Source organism: Paralichthys olivaceus, chromosome 4 (assembly GCF_024713975.1).
Source record: "Paralichthys olivaceus isolate ysfri-2021 chromosome 4, ASM2471397v2, whole genome shotgun sequence".
Lineage (NCBI taxonomy): Eukaryota > Metazoa > Chordata > Actinopteri > Pleuronectiformes > Paralichthyidae > Paralichthys > Paralichthys olivaceus.
In genome coordinates this window covers 5,760,192-5,784,960 of record NC_091096.1, presented here as the reverse complement: position 1 = coordinate 5,784,960, position 24,769 = coordinate 5,760,192, and the positions used below count along the sequence as shown (strand labels likewise).

The window sequence follows — 24,769 nt, the reverse complement described above, 5'->3', positions numbered from 1 at the left end:
CTCGCTCATATGAGGCCAAAAGGCTTTTAAATAGTTTGACCTACCTGCCTGTGACTTCAGCTCTCAGTAAATTCCCCCTTCATTCTCACAAATTACTGTACACTGCCTCCCTTTCCTATCTTCTCGCAGTATCCGTCTGTTCTGCCAGTCCATCTGTCTCTCTCTATCAGTGTTAGGCCTATAAGCTGTAAAGGAGCAGTCCGCCCAATAAAAGAGCTCTATTAAATACAGCCTCAAGGAAGTAAAAAGGTAAGAACATCCCCAAGTCTTGAAATGCTGTCTTTCACTGCCCGCCAATGTCCTCACAATGTGTGTGTGTGTGTGTGTGCAAGTGCATGGACATATGCGTGTCACTTTTCCTGAAGGTCACTACCAGCCCTTGATCAGGAAGGCTCAAAGCAAAGCATGAACAACTACCTCAACTACTCAGTGGTGTTCTTCTTCAAGTCACTGAATCAATTTTAATTAAATAAATAAATGAGAATAACACTTATACAATCAATGGGGAAACAATCAAACCACTACCCCCTTTACTGTATCTCTCAAAATAACTACTACTTTGACTACTTTGTGGAATAAATGATGATTGTAGCTGACATTCAATGTGATGACATTTCATTAGTGTGTAGATATTTATTTTCAATTTAATGTTGATTCATGCTGAATCCACCCATGCTGTCTGAGTAAAGAAATGGGAAACCAAAAAATATATAAAATTTCATCCATCACGAAATTCCTCTCAGGAGTGAGTCTTACTTCAGTGAGTTTTGGAGCAACTCTCTGCTCTTTTTTTTCCTTTTTTTTTCAGGCAGAAATAAAATCAAATGTGGCCCCATGTGTATGCTACTAACTGAGTGAGCCACCAGAAAGGTAAAATTAGAGTTCTGCTTGAACAGGCTGCGTCACAGTTTCCTCCCTTGCTCTCTCCTGTGTGTGTGTGTGTGTGTGTGTGTGTGTGTGTGTAAGGTTAAGATGCAGGATGCTTCACAAGCTGAGGTCTTGAAAGTTCATGCACAATGTCAGCACAAAGGATGCATGAGTGATTCTGCGAGTGTGTGTGTGTGTGTGTGTGTGTGTGTGTGTGTGTGTGTGTGTGTGTGTGTGTGTGTGTTGTGGTGGTGGTGGTGGTGTGTGTGTGGGTGGGTGGGTGGGGGGGGTAAATGTGTGTGCTGCAATCTTAGCACGCCCTTGGTGCCCTCTCGGCAATCAATCTAAGCAGAAAGTGTTGGGTTAGCCCCGCCTCACTGCCAGGGCTAAACGAATTAATATTAATCAAGCATTGATTAAGGCCTTAACACTCACCAGCCATTACTCACAACATCATCCTTTCTTCTTTTCCTTCTTTTCTGTCTCTTCCTCTCTCGTTTCCTTTTCCACTATTTTTCCATTAATTCCTTCTTTCAACTATCCATTCACCCCTCTGTCCATCTTAACCTTTTATTCTTTTTTTGCACTACCACTTCCAACACCCCCTTTTTCTTCCTTCGCTATTTTTCTCTCCATTTATTTACTCAATCAATGCAGCCCTCTCTGACTTCATTCATCTATCCATCCTCATCCCCCCTTACGATCTCTTCGAAAGTGAGAAAAAAACCTTCAAGAGGTGGAGGGAAAAAAAGGAAAAGAGTGAGAAAAGGAGTCGAGGGCATACTGAACGAGGGAGGCAAGAAGAGAGAGATAGAGAGTAGGAAGTTGGCAGCTCAATAAAACACAATAGCCCATTGTTCCTACATGACATTACTCACCTGGGCAGAGATTAGAGAGAGGAGGGAATTTGAGGGTAAAAAGAAAGAAGACAGAGGATGAGAGATAAAGATGGGAAGAGAAGAAAGAGGCAGCACAGAGGAGAAAAAACAAAAAAGGTGGAATGAGAGACAGCCATTTGTCACAACATCAGTACAGAAAACTTATTTAATGAATCTTAAATTAAGCTTGTTTATTACAAAATCTGATAAATGACCGAATGAATTTGGAATAAGGTCATCAGAAAATGCTCTTTACATGGCAGTGTTTGCTTCAGACTTTTGTCTTAATCTGATAAATATTGGAATATTGGCATTGTGTGACTCTATTGTACCAAGTTACATCACAGCTGATTGTAGTCACAAGTAGTACAGACCACAGGTTACCACATCCTGCTGTGATGTTGTGAGCAGGCTCATAATGTACCTTTCAACAGGAAGCTTGTGGCTATGGTTCATAAAAAATAACCAAAGGTAAAGGGCAGGTCTGCGTCAGGAATCTAACTCGGCACAGTGGTTTACCACCCAGATCTATACATGTTCTGTCCATCTTACACAATACCTCTTTCGCAGTCATAAATCATTGGTATTTGACATAACAAGGACCAAATCTACAAATGTGTAACTACCGGCAATAAGGCTATTTTGTCTGAAACTTACATACATCTAATAATCAGAGGTTTAATTATGCTTAAGTTGACAGCATCTGTAAAAATATGCACTTGTTTCCACGTTATATTTGTATTTTACAAAAATGTATAAAAAACATTTTTAAGTAGTCACCACCTGCTAAAATACATCATTTGGTTTTCTACATCTCTTGAGGGTGCCGATGAATGATATGATTTTATGTGAAATGGAAACATGGATGAAGGAAAGAAAATCATGCTTGTCAAACCTCCCACCTTTCTAGGTCCTGATGCTAAATGTAGCGAGCAGCCAGATGTCAGGAAAATTACACTGCATTTGTCAGGATGAATAGAAGGTTTATTATATTTGCATCCTTGTCAACAAAACCCCAATGCCTCTCATTTTCCCTCTCCCAGATATAAACTGTAACACACACACACACACACACACACACACACACACACACACACACACACACACAAAATAAGCCTTCAACACCAAAAAATATTCTTATATTTGGACATTTCTTTATGTTCTATTAACCCTATTAACTGCTTTATACAGTAGGGCTGGGCAATTAACCGAAAAAACAACTTAATGTTTCTCATGTCTAATCTACACAATGTGCGCTCACAAACTGTGCGCTCACAAACTGTCTGGTCTCCCTGTCTCTGCTAATGTCTTATCTGTTCACCAAATTCAATAGAAATGCATCAATTCTTGCAAAGCTCTGCTGACAAACAAACCAGCCAACCACACAACAAGGACCTTACCTTCTTGGTGATGGTGATCAAAAATAATTCCATTTCTGCCATTAACTCCCCCTAAATCCTACACGGTGGACCAACAATGTGGTCTCACACATTTTTCACTGCATGAATTTCTAAATAAAGGTGGAAGTTATACATTTTAAAACTATTGTTTACACAATATGAATAAACAATATGAATAGGAAGAGTGTGTTCATACCTGGACATACTATACAAATAATATTCCTAATGTAAATATAGTCCTAGGCTGAGCAGAGGTCACATAATTATTCCACAGACCTGAACAGATATGGTGCAGAATACACAATTATATAGAAACACAGCCCACAGGAATGAGACAGCATTCACAATAACCAAGGGCCTGAGAGGTCTAATGAAAGGAAGCTTTTCGCATTCAATAATGACTCAGTCCCCTTTAACAACTGATATTAAAATAGGGAAAAGGTCATGATCAACAGTTAAGACTGACCTACTAATGGTTGAGCATGTTTGTCAATAGCAGGGCTACATCCCCCAGTGCACAGACTCTGGCTCCAAATGATGTCCTTGGCACTAGATGGCAGCTTTCATATCCAGGATAATTTGGCTTAATTTTTGGATAGTTAGAGGAAGTGGAGATGCGTCATCCATCTCTATTTACAGTGTCTAATTTAGTTTAGGTTACATATATTGAGGTTATATATACTGTTCCACTACGCAAACCAATTAGCACAACGCAAAACCAGCAAAAACATGTTTCCTTCTTGTCTGTTTGATAGAGTGCTCTCAGCCTGTAAAATAAAATAATTTCCCTTCCTGTGATAGTCAATCCACAGACAAACCTTTCACTTAGGTGTTAATGATTTGGTCAAAAAAAATGTTGGTGAAGGAGGTAATTTCTCTGATCCGCCAATTTAAGAAAGCATTCTGAGATGGAAAAGGACAAGGAAATAAAGATGTGTAGCTTCTCTGCACAATAAAATAACATCAGCAAGCCACAGTCACTTAAGTGGAGGAAGAACGGGAGAGGGCAAGAAAAGAGATACTTTCTTTCCATATCAGCCCACTTTCACCTTTTGTCATTAATTTTTTTCTTCATTTCCAAACGGTTTTCATCTCTTGTACGTTTCCTCTCTGCTGCAGCAAAACAACATCAGGCGATTTATAAGCATGGCTGCCTCCTAAAATGGAACCTTACATCCCATCAGCTTCTCCAAAGGGGGAGCCTTAAATGCAAACCACTGAAACACACACATGCACACGCACACATAAACAATCTCACACCCGAAGACAAATATCTCCCATATGCACAGAATCAGATAACTCCATCCTGTTATTTTACATTCCTAAAGCATTTCTTTATTCTCCACAATCAGGAGATTTTTTTAACTTCCCCTTAAAACACACACAAAACCCTTTTTATGTTTCAGTGATTTTATACCTAGAATTGATGCTACCTATCTACAACTTAATTAGTTAAAGCAAAGAGCAGGTCAGTCTTAGCAGCTATAATAGAGCTGTAAACTAACTTTACCACTTATTCAATAGGATCACATCTAAAAGCCAAAATGTAGCTCAAATGAAAGAAAGAAAGAAGAAAGAAGTGCACCAAATGAAAAGGAGGCGGCAGAGTGGTGCCTCAAATAAATTTGGGGGTAAATCAGTTCCAGTGGTTGCTTCCTGAAAAGTACTTTGGCTGCCTTGAGACGGATGGTATCCCAGGACCAAACCCAGAAGCATTGCAATTACTGGGCCATAATTTTACTGTCATTGGTGTTTCTGGGTCTTGCAGTTTTGGAAAAGAGGATCAGGGGCAGATGGACAGACACATAGTTTTAAAAAAAGAAGCTACCAATGTAATTTTGTAACATTTAAGATAAATCAGTTGACTCGTTTTCTCATTATGTGGCTGTTACCGTTCCCTTAAAAACATAATTCCTGTTGCAAATTAGTTTTATATAATTGTTATTTCTAGGACAAAGGGATCTATGAAGAGGCATTATCTCTATCTGACTGAGGCACCACAGGAAATTGTTATTAATAGTGAAATCATTGATTGTTTAAAAACCAACTAAGACTTGAACAAGCATAGGCTGATAATGTCCAAGTTACTCAGCAACAAGAGACAGGAAAAGGGATGAAGAAGGAGAAAGACTGCGACCCAGAAAGAGAAGACACCAAACTGAGCCAAAACCTGGGAGAGCTGGGATAGGCCAGCCTCACAAAGAATCGCTTGTCTCTGTCTAGGCTGGATGCTGGAAGACTATGGGACTCCCGTGGGACTCAGCCAGGCTGTGAATGTAAATAAGGCTTACTGTATCGAGAGACAGAGCAAACCTGAAGAGAGGATGAAAGAGAAAAAAACTGAGTGCAGAGAAACGTCAAGCGAAGCAAAGAAAAGTAGTTTTCACCAAGAATGGTCATGTAGGGATGACACACACAAAAATACACACACACACGCAGGTAGAGATAGAAGGCTGATGCTGGGATGTAATTTGTTTCAGCTATTTGTGGGACCACCAGAGATACAGGTACAAACACACACACACAAATGTGGAAACAGAGAGGCGAGTAGGCACTGATATGAGTGCACACACACACAAACAGAATGTGCCTGCAGCACAGAGACACAAAATATGTGCACCTGCAACACACACACACACACACACACACACACACACACACACACACACACACACACACACACACACATCCCCAACTCAAAAATGTTATCATGTCAAACAGACACAGATTAATCCACAAACTGACATTAAGAGAATCAACACATGCCTGCAGCTCCTGAGCAGCAAACCTCCGTGACTTCAGCAAAGGAGAGAACAAGACCACAGTAAGATGTGAATCAAAGTAGAAAAAACTTCCAAGAGGCTAAGTGGCAGAGGTGCAACAGAGAGGAGGAGGGAGTGATGCAGGAGCTGTAAAGTGACAAGCAGGGTGAAGGAGATGGATGGTGAAGGCTGGGGTAGATGGCAGGATGGCCTAAAAGATAGTGTCATGGGTCAGCTTCATACTTAGTCAACACTCTGCTCTCCTCTGGCTGTTTTACATCCAGCATTAAAATCCTGCATGTTGGGTTGTAATTATTCTTCTGCAGTTTTATTCTGAGTTTCCTGAGACAAAGTGGTGATAAAATAATATAAGCAACAGATATATATCCAATGTAGCACATTTCTGAAACATTAATAGGATCTAATATGATAACTGAATACAAAGCTACAAAAATTACAAACAAGAATTATTCCCAAAAGTGCTGCTTGTTATTCCACATCTCCTTAAATCTTTCTGAACAGTGAGAAATCCAACAATACAAATCTTCACGTTACAGCTTATGTTAAATAAATCTGACCCCGTATCCATTTGTTATTTCATACAACACACACACACACAGTTTACACTTTAAAACTGTTGCAATAACCAAAGGATATTTATTTAGTTTCAGTTATACACCGAAGACATTTGACATGGCACGTTTTTGTATCACACCTCACACTTTTAGGTGAGCACAAACAATGGCCTACATAACATACAAAACACATTTGTAATGCTTTTCCAATCTGACCCTTCGAATCCTACTGCTGATGAGTGGTTTGCATCTTGTGGTATTGGCCTCTATATTTCTGCTGTTAGTCTTATAGTCTTATTTGAACAGTGGATTATGATACCATCACACCTGCCCTGTGAATGTTGGTCCTAACGTAACATACTGTTGTTTTTGGGGGTTCTTCTTTATAGCACTCACAATGTTTCCGGCATCATCTGTTTTCATTATCCTTGGCTGAACTGTGCAATGTCAGTCACTCAGTACACTGGTGGTTACTTACTTTTCCAGGACGTTTCAAATTGTTGTATCAGCTATGACCAAAGTTTGTGCGGTTGGTCTGATTGATTTTCACCCTTTACTCAGCTTTCAAAATGACTTGTTTTTCTCCCACATACAGGTCTCCAGCCTTCGACAAATTCTGTCTTCACAGGTGAAACTCAGGGCTAAAACCAACGGTAGACATTCAGAGCTATTTGATGTTGAAACAATCGATCCATCAGCGATGACCATAAATACCTTTCAGACACTTCACACACTTCCCTCCTGGACCCATTATATTCCTTGTCTAAACTGTATATACTTCTCTCTGGGGTCACGCTCACAACAAAATTACTTTACCGAATCATCTAGTTCCAAGACTTGAAGAAATAAAAATAGAGATACAGTCTCTAAAATTTGTTAGTTACTTTCTTCTAAAAGTTTTACACACTAAACTGAACATGACAGCAAGTAAAGAGCACATACTTCAGCGAAGGCACAACAGTCCCCTTAAAATCAATCAAGGCAATGGTGCACTCTCATAGATATCAGTCCCCTAAATATACCTGATTTTATTTAAATGTAGATCCATGCATTATTCAATGAAAAATTGGTGAAATGTCAAAAATGCACCAAATTGAATGGTTTCCTCCTCGGTCGAGACCTCACCCTTCCACCATTTCACCATCATCCATTAGTTTTTGTGTGATGCTGCTAATTATCAGACAAGCAAATGCTGAAAAAATATAACCACAGGTGAAGGTAAAAATCCTGTCAAAATAGTCTATTTATGTAACTGGAGAATTCTGTAACATAAATAAAAAAGTCATGAGTACATCGCACATGATCAGTAGCATTGTAACAGCTGTAAGTCTAATAGCTGTGTGTTGAAATGCAAAAAAATCAAACCTACAAGTAAATTATCATATTACCTTTTTTTAATTATAAATGCCAAGTGCATTTACTCAACGCCCAGTCTGAGACCTCAACAACCTGGCTCTGAAACAAACTCTGATATTTATCTTGGCACATGGCAGAGCATATTAGCTTTTGTTATTTTACACTTTTAGATTAAAACTACATGACCATGAATTCCCTTACATAAAATTGTCATGTTTGGTTTCCTCCAGAGCTAGAAAACAATCTTGACCTTAATAAGGTATGTTCTGCAGAGTTATACAGTGTGTTGACATTGCCCCTAAAATTTTAACTCCCTTACTCATTCGCTTTTTGTTTTTCTCCACTGTTTATTTGAGCCTCAATTGACTTCTTTGTTTTTCTGTCTTTAGTTGAAACTTTAGTTGAACGGATGAAGAGCCATTTAAAGCTCAGAATGTGACTGAATCATATATCACACTCCTATACTTATATAAACAAGGCCCGTAGGTGCTCATTCACACACACACATAGCTTAATAGTTCACACACATAACACACACACACACACACACATAACACACACACACACACACACACACACACACACACAGTCATAAATCATGGCAGACTAGGGGAGGTGGTACAGATGGTGCAGTGGGGTCGGCAGAGCAGGCAAATACCTGAAGCTGAGGTGTGTTTGTGTTTAAGATTAAGTGTGTGTGTGTGTGTGTGTGTTATGTGTGTGTGCATATTACCTTAATAGCTGCAGGACTGAGCTTGTGGCTCACTTTTGCCAGTTTGCTGGTTTGAGACAAGTCAATGATAAACAGTCAAAGACCTTGGTTGAACCTTGTGTGTATGTGTATGTGTATGTGTGTGTGTGTGTGTGTGTGTGTGTGTGTGTGTGTGTGTGTGTGTGTGTGTTTGTGTGGCAGTATAGAAATAATAAGGTTATGCAGCTTGCAGTCTGACCTCTGTCCTGATTTTGTGTATTGTGAATTCAGTAGGTGAGCCAGTGGATTTAATTGAAGAGAAATAATAACATGTGAATGTGTGTACTGGGTTGGGGGATTTTATGGAGTCAGTGGAAGAAAATCACCCAACAACAGGAGTCCACAGGGACTGAGGGTATGCCAACCTCAATAAAGCCCAAATCTGGTGGCACCTGGTTCATTCTAATGCCACCATTTGTTCTTCTACACCGATCTTCATTGTACTGTGTATAATAATGAGTTCACCTTCCTGATTGTTAACAAAGTAGATATTTGTTTAGGAGTGTTAGAATTAAAACATTTACTTTGATATCATCTGCTACTGTAGGAATTTCCATTACAGCTTCTATTTTTAAAACATGATTTGGAGCATCTGTATCCAAGCATCAGTGGTTCCTCCTCTCCTCGATCCTTCTGTTCTCTGTCCTCAGTTCTAACTCCTCTGTCCTCCTGTCCTCTGTCCTTTAGTCTTCAATCCACTGTGTGTAGCATTATCAAAGACACTTTTAAGTCCTCACAAGAGTAGATATACACTTTTCTTAAAAAACTACAGTTAGAGGGCTTGAGTAAAAAGCACTTAACTCACAATAAATGCCCATAGGATGCACCTTCTTATAAGTCAGACAACACAATGGACTAACAAATAATGACAAAGTTTATATATGCAATCAATTGTAAGAACTAGGGCTGCATGATATTAGGAAAAACCTGCGATATGCATTTACATTGTTGAATGTTGCGATGACAATATGCCTTGCAATAAATACACAAATGCTTAAGTATACAGTGTTAAAGCCTTCATGCTTTGGGTGTACTGCTCACATAGACCCCACACAGTGAGTGGTCTATGAAGACACTGAAAAAAATGAAATGTACTATTTCCATTCCAACAACATGGTTTTATTGAAAGAATTCCACCTGGCTATGGACTCACGGACCACGGACAGCTCCCCAGCCCGATGGAGAGGGTGCACAGCGCCGCCAAGCCCCAGGGCAGACACCCAGGGAGTCATGCACGGCTCCACTAAGTCCGCTTACAGTGATCATTTGGGGTCTTTCATACACGTTTGGACTGTAAAAAAGTTATGTTTTATAGTTTTTACCAGCTCTGTCAGTAGTTTACTGTGTCGCTCTCATTCGTGTTGCACACTGCCAACCGAATCGAGCCAAACCAAGAACACCCCACCACCCCTACGGCTCTCCATACATCGTCTTTTACTTATTCTGAGGTTTTTATCCAGTCTGAGTTTAAATATGTCTGTCCAAGTAGCTGGTGGTACTTTTTTCTCTCTTTTTCACACATACACATACACACAACCCAATGTACCAACACAGTGTATCCCTCAAATCCTCTTAGCCTCTCTATGTTAAATCAAAATATTCTCATGTTCGTTGCAGCTGACAGGGATGTTTCATAGCACAAATGTAATAAAACCTCTATTTGATCTATTAATGCACCTTTTTCGATGATGGATTTGCCAGTAACGATTGACAAAAGGTGTTGTTTTTTGTGTTTTTGGACCACGCTTGGTTTACTTAAACGCAGTACTTCACCATTGGCATCTCTTGGTGGACACCCTGATGGTAGATATGGCCATTTTGGCACTACTCTCTCTTACAGAAAAACACACACACACACACGCACCTGCACGCGCGCACGCACACACGCACACGCACACACACACACACATCCTCCATCACTGTTAAATCTGTATTTACGTGCAGCCATAAATTACAATATTTAAAATGTACATACTCTGCCTTGCTTTCTCACCAGCACAAACGATAAAGCTCAAACTTATGCACACTTACTGTACAGTATTTTCTCCTTCCTTACATCTTTCTGTCTCTCTCTCTCTAACGAACACACACACACACACACACACACACACACACACACACACACACACACACACACACACACACACACACACACACACACACACACACACACACACACACTCTTGGCATGCATCGCAACACTCATTTTTCTTGTTAATGTAGTGTGTCGAATTTGCAGGGTGGCGGCGTGCAAATGAAAGGTTGCATGTCTCACTCGCTTGGCAATATGTATTTGATAAGAGCTGTAAATCAACTGGTGTAGCAGAGCAAAGCCTGCAGGGACGGACAAAACACATGTTAATGGAAAGCAGCGATAAATTGGAGGGAAATACTGTTTACATGTGCGAATGAGAGAGGGACAGGGAGGCTGTATGAGAGCAAGACAGACGGTCAAACAGAGGGAGGGTCAAAGTACGAGAAAGACCCTTGTGTGTAGAAAGGAGATAAGGTCAAGAAACTGAGAGGCAGAGAAAAATAAAAGCTAGAGATACAGAAACTTAGTCAGGTAGGTTGGGTTTAAAAGAGGGCAAAACATAAAACAGTGTCAGCTGGGTCCAAATAAAAATTGTCATGAAGTGTCTTGTATCACTTAATAAAACATGAATCACACATATGCATATACACTCCAAAAAATGGAAGTAACAGCACCCAAAGCTTGTTTCCAAAAACACACAAAGAATTTTTTTTAAAAGCTACAGCACCATAAGATTAAACTTTGGGGAAAACTCAAAAAACTTAAGTAGCCACTGTTCTATAAACAATAAAGCCCAAGGTAAACCGTGCAACCAGCTTTCTTTGACCCAGCTTCCCTACATTTACATAGGGCATTACTGTATTTGAATGCATTTGTAGGCCACCTTTTAAGAAAATGAATAGCCATAACAAGACAACTAATATAATTCAAAATCTAAAAAAAAAAAGTTGCTAAATAAAATGTCCACTTTGGAGGACAAGTTGGAAATACAAATAAACCACATAGCACAGAGGCAATGTAACATCATCATTGTGGTATGTGATAGAGGGAAATGAGGTGATATGAGGGGAAATGGCCTGAAATGCTCTTTGTGACCCTTACTACTCATAGAGTGTAATAAAGATCTAGTTTTGGACTACTGCTCCTGTTTTCCCTCATGAGCCTGGCTTCTGTCAATAGCTGCATTCTCACTGGGGCGTAAAATACATTTCAGTGCAGGATCCGCATGGCTCTGCATGTTCAAGGGTCACACAAGAAAACTCAAATTGAAGCACATAAGCAAAATTGGAAAGTTAGAGAGTAAGTAGTAAGTTAGAGGTATTCATTTACCATTGCCTTTGAAAATCTACTTTGTCATCAGGCCTTTTGATTCATGGCCAAAATACATAAAAAATAACAGTTGCTGAGAGGACTGTAGTTTAAAAACAATGTTACAACAGCAGGAGACCACACTGAGTTCCACTCCTGCCAGAAAAATGTAAAACCAGAGACTCACCAGATAAAGACTGGAAGAATGTAAATTCTCAGGTAGCGTCAATAAAATGAATTAATGGACTCAACCTGCCTTGTGTCGACAGTCCATGCTGGTGTTGGTGGTACAACAAACTGGAGAATGTTTTCCTGGCAGCCCATAATAACAGTCAATCATCTGTGCTGTACTGTAGTTGACCATGTGCATCTCTTAAAGGCTACAATTTACCATCATCCAGCTTGATAATGGACGAGGGCACAAAGCAAAATTTGTCTCTAACTGGTCTCATGAAAGTGCAGTAGAAATCATGTGATGCAATCATGTCATCATGGACCAGACTTTTCAACACTTTGTAGAATCCATGTCATGATGAACTGAGGCTGTGTTGAGAGTAAAGGGAGAATAAGTGTGGTGTTCCTTCTTAAGCACTCGATAAGTGTAATTCAATGCGCTCATGCTGTCCCCAGAGGTATTTGACTGTCCTCTGTTCAGCTGAATGTGCAAAGGCACAACAACAATTTGTGCTTTGCAGCAATATTTCACCATCTTACAAACAGGGTGAAACTACATGATGTCTGCAGTTCAGACAGGAATGAAACATTTTTCTTTTTGTGTTTAAATGAAGAATATATTTACAAAACAAAAACATTCATAAAGATAAAATGTGTGCGTGTCCGTAAATGAAAGAAAGCGTATTTCTCAAGATAAAGTAAGCAGGCGGATTAATGCTGCGTGCCTTTGATGCAGTTGCAAGTATTACTGGTATCAAGTCACTTATTCTGTCCCGTCTCACCTCAGTCCTGTATGAAGCCATTTTCAGATAACTGTTCTATTTATTGTCTGCCCCAACAGAGCAATCCAAAGAACGGAACGCTGTTGATTTACCACCAATATAAAGACATAAAGTCACAGTTCATTCAAACAGTTAGTTCCTCACGTGTAAGTCAATTTACCGCAGCTCGCTCTGGATCATTTAAACCACTGGGGCCAGACTGGTCCCAGTTGTCACTGTTGTTTTGGCATGAAACATAAAATGAAGTAATTGTGACCGCTACTACAAACCGGAGCTCAAACCATAATGGATTTAATGTACTGACGCAGTGAAGTCCAACAACCTGAGACCACTTTGTCTTTCACTTAAATGTGAAAAAAGATTCTTGATACTCCTATCCTCTGATTTAGGGCTGGACGATATGGACAAAAATTATTTCAAGATATAGTTTTAATTGATTTCCGCTGAGATAAATAATTATCACAGTAAATGGTACAAGACTTAAAGATTTTTGCTTCTGAGGTGACAATGACAGACGCAGCAAAACATTAACAAATCTGCGGTAGATCAATTGTGTGCCACGTTACTGATTTTGTTTTACTGCCCTCTCACATATGGACCTCACAGTCACAGACATGGTCAAAACAGCCAGGAAGGTGATGGGCAAAATGACTGTCCTTCAGAGCATATACAAAGTTTCTGTGGTCACACGAGCAAACTGGATCCATAATGACCCATCACACATACTGTTCTCTGAATTTGACCTGTTACCTTCAGGCAGAGCCTGTAAGTGTGAGAACAACCGCCTCAAGCTCTCATTCGTCCCAATGTCTATCACACTACTCAACAAGGAAACATCTTGATTCAGCCATGTATCTCAGCCACCTTTGCACTTTGTGTGGAACATTTTACACTCAGGTTTTAAAGCCAGTTTCTTTTCCCATATTTTATGCATTATATCCTTTTCATGTTTTAACTGTTTAAGTGTTTTTATTATTACACAATATGTCCTTGCCTACTGTGTTTTGTTGTTTGATGAGCAATGGTCCGTTCTGCAGGCCCAAGAAAACTTTCCCCATGGCAGCCCTCGAGGAGATGGCACCAAATTTGAGGAATTTACTCTGAAACTGTGTTGCTCATTCGGTGTGGTTTAAAAACCAAGTGATTGAAAGTAGTTAGGTGTGAAGTAGGAAGGTGCTTTTAATCAAGGAAGCTAAGAAAGACAGATCTGTAGTTTCAGTGTGGTGTAACACGACTAAACACAACCTTCCAGTGTGTCCTCTAACAAACACAGCCCCACAATGGTTTATAAACTGATACCCATCACAAGCCTGAACAGAAAACAACAGTGCTGCGCGTATCAATTAACTTCCCACACATTTCAAGATATTCTTGTTGTTGTTGGACAACAGCAACAGTCCAGTAGCCTCCATTGCTAATGTGGGCTCATTAACATCCAGTTCAACACACACTGACAGCGAAGAAGATGTGACTCACTGTGACTTGACTTTAAACTCCATCTTCTATCTTCCATGGAGACAAGGAGCTCCCATCATCCGTCTCACGTCACGCTGACGAAAACCATCTCCTGTCCGTCCTCCTGACTCAGACTTCCTGGCGGCTAAGCTAACCGTTAGCTTGTAGAATTAGCACCGGGAAAACAAGCTAACACCTTCTCTTTCCGTTAAAACGCGGTAAACTTTGTCTTAATGTCTCCTCTGTCTCTTTTCTCTGTGTCTTCTTCAGCTGAAGGCCTCACACACACACTTGTCTGAGGAGCTTCACCTGACCTCACCTTCCGGGTGCTGCTGCTGCTGCTGCACCGGGGAAACTGCAGTTCCACCGTTGACCACGCAACGGAACTGTGCACCGGCGGATGGAACCCAGGGTGGCGCTGTTTCACTCCTCTGAGGCAGCTGAACCAAAGGAAATAAAAAATGTCCTTTACTTGATAAATGAACTCAGCTGTTAATGTTCATTAAGACTCTTTAATGAGTGATTATGTGTCCAGATGGCCTCTGTGAAAATTATTATTCTGTTTATTCCTAAAGATTTGGAAAATAATCTCATGAAACCTGTGCCAGATTATTACAGAACTACAGAGAGTCAATGAAAAAAACAGGAAATACATGAAAGTACATAAAGTAGTAAAGATATCTCTTAGTATTAATGATAGTGGTATGTCATCAATGCTGTAGTTTCATGGCTATTCTTTTTCCAACATAGAATAACTCAGGTTTAAGGTACAGATGTAAGAGTCTTCTGATTATGTGCATTTTGATTCAAATATAGTGAAGACCAATACAAGTGCATGTTTACATAAACTGCAATACCAGATTAAGCCTAGATTTAATAAAAAATCATCACTAACAGTTTTGTGTAATATCTGGGATTATTTGATTTGTTGAACCACATTTAATGGGCCAACAAGACCCTGCTGACAAACTGTGGACTCTGTCCAAACAATCTGGATGTGACTGACTCATTCAACATCAACAATAATGTTTACACATGTGCATTTATCTTCACCAATATGAGAAATGCCTTTGAGTTTTAGATAGAGGAGTCGAGCTTCATACGGTTGTGTCCTCTCTGTATCATGTCTTTGTAGACGGACTGGAAAGTCCTTGGCAAACAGAAGGCTTAATATTTCTGAATGAAAGACAAGAATCTCAGCACAGCGGTGACAGCCTGTAGCATTTTCCATTCACTTGTTTAGGCCTGGTCAAGTCGATGACAGTGGTTCAAGACTGACCGCAACTCAACCACTGTAATGCATCTCATTAGAGACGATATGAGTCAAAACATATCCTCCCCGCTTCTGCTTCCTTTCTGAGACAGTATGCCAGAGGATGATTTTCATCCATGGATATGTAATTCTATACATCTCATGGCAATGCGGTGAAAAACAATATCTTAATTCACTTTTGAGGTAAATGCGTCTCTCCTTGAGTTTCCAGCTGGGCCTCCAAGCAGCAGGTCACTTAAGGCTGGTGATTAAAACATGGGTGATCCTTACATTTTGGTTTGCACAGTAGGATCATAGACAATCACAACAGACACCTGACTTTTATTACTTTTAGTCTAACTCAAGTGGATAAAACAGTAATACAATATTACAAGACAAATGAACAGACTGTCATTTTTTTGGTTATGGATCTTTATTGGCCTCCAAGAACCATGTTTAAACAATGACAATAGCAAAAAGAAACCAAAAAATTTAACAAATAACCTTCAGGGCTCGTGTCTGCTAGCACCTATTCTACCTGTAGCACGCTCAGTTGCTGCTCATGTGTACCCCTCAATGTAACTACACTAACAACTGAACACATTTTTGTTTAAGAGAATATATTTTTGTCTTGTTGTCTGGTGTCTCTACTGTAGAAGTAACATTTTTATTGCTTTCTTGTTTGGTGAACCACAGCTGTGCGTAGGCTTCGTCCAAGAGGAATTTGTTTCGAAATACATTTTTTGTTTCCACCATTAGACGTTTCACACATTGGTCTGAAAACAAGTATTTTTAGACATGTGTAGCAGAATACAGAACTATTGTGGTTCCTCAAAACATATAATAGGTGTTATTGCAGTATGCTGTGTTTAAGGAGACATCCACAGCAGCTAATGTGAAACCTTCCTCTGAAAGTTAGGCCTCCTTGTTTATCCCCGAAGAATAAGACAGCGTCATATAAGATTGGATACAGCAGCTGTTGATTAAGTTTAACAAAACTGAGCTGCATCCAGATCTGAAGCTTTCTCGTCAGACTTGTGTTCAACTCAACTATTTTGAGTTAAATGAGTTTTAATATTCTTTGGAGCATAGTTAATAAAAAAAATCTCTGTAGCTCTTTATTGGAAATGAGTTGCTAAATGTTATAAATTAATAATACAAATTTTCTACCCTTTCATTGCTAACAGCTGTCCTTTAACCATAAGTTGCAAAGATGCCAAACATTTATGTTTTGAAATAATTCCTCTCGGGAATGGTGCCAAAGTTCAGCTGTAGTCCATGAAGAATGCAGTCATTTGCACAATGTCTTCTTCTTATTATAGATTAGTCTTTCTGATGTATCAAATTAAAGCTAAAATTTCCCCTACAAGATTCTCCCAAAACCAACCTTATATTATTTCCAGAACTGTCCAGGTAGAATAGGTCTCACATAAACTGTTGAGTATGATTTAACTCAGTTCTATAGTTAGAGTCAAAAGGTTTGTCATCTGAGGACATTGCTACACGTTTATCTCAAGTGACTTTTGAACTTGCACCTGTCTGACCTCCTCGTTCATAGCAGAGCAATGTGCATATGTCCAAAACAAACATTATAGTCGCAATCAGTTGTCAAAAATATCTATTGCTTTGGTGGAGGCTGTACAGTTCCTCCATTTGTAGTCAGCTCAGGGGTTTTAACTCTCATCTATCAGAGCTCTTTTTTCCTTCCATCCTCTTTTCTTTCTGTTTCAGACCCAATCTTTTGAGTTGTGATTTCAATGTGCATGTTCCTTGTGTTTCTTGTTAGACGAATGATTGAAAAAAGAGATGCTTAGTTTCGGCAGTAATCCAAACTCTGCCTCTGTTTTCCGTTGGACTAGTCCACCAGGAAACATCCAAACATTTGATTTGGTTTTCTCTCTGAAATGGATCCTCAGACTCACCGTCCTCAAGCACTTTTGAGTCGTGATACAAGATGGAATGCCTCCATTTTTACATCTCATTTTGGAGGTGAACTGATTCCTATACCCTGTACAAAAACAAAACTCATCCAATAGTTCAAACAAAGACAGGAACATCTTTAGAAAAAGGAACCAATAAGAACCAATATTAATCACTTTCACATTGTGGTGGTAGATAGTATTGTGTACCATATTTGCACCCTAAAATGTACAAAATATCACCATGTTGTTGGCTAGTGACCTGCAATCTTATTCACAAGCACTTTGAAGCATGTTTATTTATTTACAACATACAGTGTACTTTGAAACAGCAACACAACTATAAATAAATATTGCAATCTTGACAATCTTACAGTTCTCCTTTTTTATTGTCGGTTCTTTATGACTCGTCACCTGAGCTTAACGAAGGTGAGGCAACCTCTGCTTGTCCTGTCTCCGTCCTTTCACTTCGTCTCCATCAGTATGTGCTATCATTCGCCAGCAGGTCTAATGCCCTTGGCTTTTCTTCCGGTCCTCACCCTCTCAATTGTTAATTTAAATAAATAGATCTCTAGAAGAAGAAAAAAAAAGAATAATATATCCTTAAAATCTTAATAAACCTCTGAAATAAAAAGCTACAATTAACATCCTCCCAACTAAGGAATTAAATAATGAGGAAAAACATAATAAAAAACATTATATTTAAAAAAAAGAAGAAACGAAGGGAAGAAATATCTATATAATAGAGTTCAGAAAGAACAAACATGTTTTCATGAACCCATGTCTATCAGTTAGATGTTCAAGAGTGTTACTCCATTTTCATTTGTATTGTATTGTCTTCCAGAATATCCTGTTAGCTCCATGTATAACACTGTAGGTACTCTGGTCTGTGTCGAAGCCTACGTGAGTTCTGTTTTAAATAATCCTCATTATTAGGTGTTCCGTCAGGCTTTGCAAACCCCAAGCAACCTCCTCTTTTTATGGGAGACACCTCAGTCTGTCCCATTTTAGTTTATAGACAGTGTTTCACAGTATTTCACTGTGCACTTTAGTTCATAAAGTTTCTGCTGCTGTCCAGTCACAGACACAGAGAGGGGGCCAGGGGACGACTGGACTGCTTCTGAATACAGTTAGAGAGCCTCAAATATGGCTAATGTCCTTTCCTGTTTGGAATTGTGCAAGATTAAATGCCTCTGTCTTGGATCCAAGGGAGAAACAGTCTTTTGTGTGACATTTCATTTTCCAACTCTTGGCACCTACCGTTTGGGGGAAAGAAGCGAGATTGCCTGAACACAGTGCTGGATGGCAACTCCTACTGGTGACTGCAAAGTGCCTGAATTTGTAGTTGAGTACTTGGGATATATATATTTTTTACATATTACATTTTACTTATGAGCAATGCAAAAAAGGAGATGGGTCACATAATAGAACAAGAGTAGACTGTATCTTTGCTGCACATCAGCGATTCATTATGTAAGAATTCAACAGCATCAGCAGGTAAATGACACGTTTGTATATTAAAACTAGATCTCTCAATAATTAATCAACAGCCACAGTCAATGTTGGCAATATACCACATGAGTAAAAAAGACTTATGATGAAAGTTCTTGTCAACTTTTTTTCAATGTATAGTGGCTTCATAATGTTTATCCAGCAACATACCCTGAATTTACTGTATAGCACAATGGTTTACTGGTGCTCTGAAAATTAACATTCATAACCAATAGTGATCTAATTATTGATTTTACACTAATACTTTCACAATAAATAATATCAAATAAATTCATAATGTTATTCATTGTTTGCTACCATTGATTTCAGTGTAAGCTAGTGATGACAGTATGTTTCTCATAGCCTCAAGGGAGCTGAAGCTAAGCACCCCCTACACTGTTCAATAATCTTCGCCTCACTTTGTGTTCCTCCTACTTGTTCATCCCATCCTTCCTCCCTTCATCCATTGCAAAGGCATTACAGGTGAATTGTACTCATTGTCCTTCCTCCCCCCCGCCTGCATTCATCCTATGCCCCTCCATTCCTCAGAGTCTTTCCCATCGGTCACAGATTGTCTTGTAGCCTCTCCATGTAGGTTCTGATTTCAGACTGACCCAGGTCCATATCCTGACACACCCACTTGATGTCATCCTCGCTCCCATTGGTCATCAGAACTGAGGAGTTGGTGTACGGGCCACCCCCGCCCGAATTATCATTGGGCAGAACGGTGGCAAAAGACGTGAACTTGACGCGTTTGCGTTTGGCAGCTGCGACCGCAGCTGCTGCCGTGGCTCTGGGGGAATTATTCAGGTGCTCCGCTTGACCAGTGGCATCCTTGCCACCGGTAGTGATTGCTGAAAGGCACTGATGTGGCTCTGGGACAGATCGGGGTAAGGTTTGTCCGTGGGCGATGCCCCGGTGTCCACCTGTGCCACCACTCCTGCTAATAGTGCCCATGCCTGTGCCTACGCCCATCACCAAGGTGTTGCCAGCCCCGTTCAGCAGATACTTGCTCTCCTCATATCCTCCTTCATTCCGGTCAATAATGGTGGTGCACTCATCTGGCAGCCCACCATGGCATTGGTCAGGGTGGGCAGCTAAAAGGTCAGCTTCGTTGCCAAGCCAAACCCAGTCATGGGCGTGGTTCATGTTGCCTCCTGTCTCCAGAACAGGGACTTGCTTATGACGATATCTGCAGACAAAGGACAATAATTACTTTACTAATAAAGTAAAATCTTGATCAAGTGCAATACCAGGCTGAGCTGTTGCTTTTACATTTACAGTGGGTATCTCAGTTTAGATAGTAGACAGTTAAATACAGCAGAGCAGAGAGACAATTTTAAATCTTTTAAAATGTCATCAGACTCTCACCTGCAAAATATTGTTGTAAACTAATTAAAGAAAACATTTAAGAATACTAGTTGAGTTGACAGTTTTAATTGTGCGTGTACAATTGTTTTAATTAGTTTTTCTATTTTGTTGCAAAAATAATACAATAATAATAAATTAAATTGTCAAATGAAAATAACCAAAATTCTCTGTCAAATAGTCACCTGGGAAACAACACTGGATGGAGATTTAACCAGTGAACATAATGTCTATCAACGTGGGGTGCTTGGTATACAGATCATAAAATGTTTCACACAATAAGGTTTTTAAACCGTGGGGTAACTGAATGAAGGCCTTTCTATTTAACCTACCAACACAAGTCCTGAATTTTTTCAATGTTTTACCTGAAAGCAAAGCTGACACAGTTAATGAGGAAGACCAGTATTGCCAGACAGAAAACTCCCAGTAGGGCATACATCCCGATCTCCAGGTCGGACAGGCCTCTGGTGGTGTGGCTCAGCTCACTGTCTCCACCCCCTGGCACTTCCACTTGTGCTGGGTAGGTGCTCTGGTCCCCGGCTTGGTTTGGACCGCTGCCTCGGCTGCTGCTGCTTCCTCCGCTGGCGGCTTTACCACCTGAAGCACGATGGATCACTGTGCTCTTGGTTGTTGTGCTGACCTGGTGAGGGGAAAATAACACATGCACACGTTTAACTTTCATTCAAAGTGGGTTTTATTTTCAAATTTCAAAAATGAAATAACTTTCTTCCAGTGTTTCCTCTCACCTTCCTCATGGCTCCCTCCTCTCGATCCACTGCTGCACCGTTGGACTTCCACTCTCCTCCGTCCTTTGTTCGGTGCTCGCTGGTGCTGTTGTCCATACCTCCTCCGTCCTCCTGGGCTCCTCTTCCCATCTCACCTCTGTCCTCACCCTTTGCCCCAAACTTCACCAACACATTGCCAATTCCTGATGCTAAGACGCTCTTCCTTTTGGACTTCTGACAGGTCTCAGAGATGACCATCTCGACACGAACCAGTGGCCCTTGTCCGTCGCCTTCTGCGACCACAATCGGCCAGTGCTGCTCCTACATGACAGGAGCAATATGAAGATGGTTGAGTTATGCTTTGGCAGCATTATCTGCAAAAATCTTTTACAAATCTTTAACTTTACATATCCGATCAAGTAGGAAGCTGCAAGTACCTGATTGGTTATGGAGATGACTCTCTCGTCCAGTGAGACAGCTGAGAGGAGGAAGTCCTTGGAATCATAGATATCAAGTGGTGTTACTGAACCGTCACTGTACTGGATCCACGCACTGACCACAGCTTCCTGAATAAAACCAGAAGAAAAAAAACAATGAAACAATAACAACACTGGAGGAATAATAACTTTACACTGACAGACCCATTTCCTCCAGGATTTTAATTCTGTTGGACCCACAGCAATCTTTCTAAACCTGCTGCTGTGTGAGTGTAATAGGTGAAGTTATTTGTTGTCCTTGGTAGCGTCAATGTGATCTGAATGATTCAACTGTGTTTGTATTCTAACAAAACCAGCATCTTGTTACACACAAAGAGAGAATCAACACATTTGTTCTTTTCACACACACACTCCTTGTCTCCTTCTCCATTGTCCACGTCCTCCAGTACAATGAGCACAAAAACCATTCAGCAGCTTTTCTATAAATAAAAACAGTTCAGTAGAGAATGTATTTTCCCTGTTTGTGATCTTGTCCCACTAATTTCCTTTCTATTAAACCCACTGCTTTGTTTAATCAGAAATCACACGATTGTGTTGGTAAAACAAAAACAATTAAGCTCTAATGTGAGGAACAACACTTTATTTCTTCCCTTCCCTTTATTCTTACATTAAATTGACAATTTTTCTTGCCTCCTCTGGTCCCTAATCCCCCTCTTTTCCTCCGGTCTTCTGTTTTTCAACTCTTTTGATACTATTTGCTTCTCCTACTTACTTTCCCTCTCAGTATTGCATCATCTCTCCACAGCGAAGGATGTTGATAAAAGCAGACAGGGGGGAGGGGGGGAGGAATTAATGTTTGAAAAATAAAAGGCAGGATCAGATCTAGATTTTCATCATGATGAGCTGCTTCTCGTCCAATTAGCCCCTGGATAAAAATTATAATTTGGGGTATTTAAAAAAAGTAAGAGTAAAAACAGGGAGAAGGAATGCCAGGGGAGAGGAGAGTGTGAGGGGTAATAGCTTGAGATGGTGTGATAAAAATAAACATTGACTATCTTACCAGAGAGGGAGAAACAGCTTGTAACATTTTAGCCTAGCAGTATATTATGCATGTGAGTGTAGGTGAGTTTTTATGGTTTAAGATTTGTGTTTCTGTATTATTATAGCTATTAGATGGTTATGTACTTTTGTAAGAGTCAAAAAAACATTATTTATTTGTATTAATTAAATAGTTTCAATTGTGATTTAAATTGAACTAACTGAAAAACACAAAGTATTTATTTTTATTTAAGTACATATTAAGCCTTGGCTGTCATTTAAAAAAGACCTTTAGGTGGTTGTAACTGTAGTTAAGTAGTGCTGTAGCTGGAAGTTACACACTGCTAATTAGAAACTGATTATGAAAGAGATGGCAGCGATACGATGTCCGCAGCAAAGCATTACTGTTTAAGATCTATGATTACAACCTAAGGGGTATTACTGTAGAGAGGGGAGCAGCTTAAGATGTTGTCCATCAGTGTGTGTGTGTGTGTGTGTGTGTCAAATACAAACTTAAAGGCAGTGAGGTATTGATGTACAGAATCATATGTCTGTATGTACGTGTACCTATATCATCACTTACCTGTTTAAGTGTGTGTAGCAGATCTGTGGCTGTGGTCGTTAGCTGGATTGCCTGATAATTTCCAGGACTTGCTGTCATACCGAGGGACAGAGATGCAACCAGCTGGACTCCCAGGTCTGTGATGGTGACCTAGACCAAACACAATACTACTTTTAATAGTTTAACAGAACAAGAAAGGGACGAGAACACTAACTTTTAAGGTGTGATAGATCCGGCACCTTCTGAAGTATGATTGAATTTTGATATTTTCATTATAGTATAGTGCAGTGGCTATAAAATGGTGGTATAGAATGACATATATTTATAGCTGACATTTTGAATACACTGAATGGAACCATAATCTTATAAATGCTATCAAATCACATGACTTTTTGTTCCTTATTCTATCTGATACTGTGACGCTCAGAGTACTTTTGGTTCAGTATTCACAGGGACTACCATCATGTGTTTACTTGCTCTGCAAGCCACTTTGCATGTTCCTCCCTTTCATTTTAAGCTATTAACTTCAATATGTTCCCGTAGTATAACCAGTGATCTGCAAGGTGGGATTTATACAATGAACCATAATACACGCCGATAAAATGGACCTATATCTCGTAAACAACACATAAAATGAAGCAGCATGCTATTTTACCTTGTCATCCAACACGGTCACAGTCTTCTCTGCAAGGATGGAGTCAGACAGTGGGGACAGAACCTGCAGTGAGAAAATAAACTTTAGATTTTAATCTTTTACTTTAAATTAGTTTACATATGATGTTTTTAAAAATGTGTCTTGGGTCTTCCATAAAAAAGATTTATTATTAAAATGGGAACAAAATTAGGAAACACAAGTAAACTGAAAATGGTAAATAGGCTTTCTTTTCCAGTCTTTTGGACCAATCAAATGGGTTTACAGTACAAGTTGCATTCACACATTCCTACAGCACTTTAATACACAGTGCTCTTTCTAATACACACCCTTTATACACTGTCCGGGCAATTTGGAATGCGGAGTGGGGGATGGAACCACCAACCCTCTGGTTAGCGGACGACTCTCTCTACCTCTATAACTCTATACGGGATAGAGGTAGATGAAAAAAGCTCTTGTTGTCTCAGTGATTAAAGGGAGAGTGTAGTGTTTAACATGGACGGGGGAGCAGTGAGAGCTGGATAACAGTGCAGTGTGTTAGACTCATACTCAGCACAAAATCAGCACAAACAAGATGCAGGCTGGAGTGAGTTTTGTCTACAGTCGGCACAGGATGTCATCCATTTTACATGATGGAAACACACACTCACACACAAAGTGCCCGTCTGCATCCCAGCTGTGCTCCTCTGTGTCACTCAACTACGACCAACTAAGACAACTTAGCATAAACAAAGCACAAGGCCAAAGCTGCAGGCGTGAAACCGTCAATGGGAGCGTGAGAAATGGTGAGGGAGGAATAAATGGAGAAGGTGTCAAAGAGAGAGACGATGACAAATGGGAGAGGACAGAAAGTGAGAGGGGCCAGAAAGACGGAGCGCAGAAGTGATTGGGCTGCAGATGGAGAGTGGGAGCAGCAGACAGACAGTGATAGAGATTAGGAGCCCTGTGTAGTAGTGTACTACTCCGCCCGGCGACAGGAGGA

At 40.0% G+C, this 24,769-nt stretch overlaps 1 protein-coding gene and 1 long non-coding RNA gene across 2 annotated transcripts in view; both read right to left on the bottom strand.

The window, feature by feature from the left end:
• LOC138407457 (uncharacterized) overlaps window positions 1-14,499 on the bottom strand; it is a 179,892-nt gene extending 165,393 nt beyond the window's left edge. The window contains exon 1 of the long non-coding RNA XR_011240854.1: window positions 14,365-14,499. This is a non-coding gene — a long non-coding RNA (uncharacterized lncRNA). The remainder of the gene's footprint in view (window positions 1-14,364) is intronic.
• A 3,298-nt stretch (window positions 14,500-17,797) lies between these two features.
• The window catches only part of LOC109637034 (transmembrane protein 132D), a 200,081-nt gene continuing 193,109 nt past the window's right edge, over window positions 17,798-24,769 (bottom strand). Inside the window, exons 11-16 of the mRNA XM_020099141.2 lie at window positions 23,791-23,853; window positions 23,157-23,285; window positions 21,536-21,664; window positions 21,120-21,419; window positions 20,739-21,013; window positions 17,798-20,197 (exon numbers count right to left, since the gene is read on the bottom strand). Of these exons, the coding sequence (XP_019954700.1) occupies window positions 19,570-20,197; window positions 20,739-21,013; window positions 21,120-21,419; window positions 21,536-21,664; window positions 23,157-23,285; window positions 23,791-23,853 (1,524 nt within the window). The 3' untranslated portion in view covers window positions 17,798-19,569. The remainder of the gene's footprint in view (window positions 20,198-20,738; window positions 21,014-21,119; window positions 21,420-21,535; window positions 21,665-23,156; window positions 23,286-23,790; window positions 23,854-24,769) is intronic.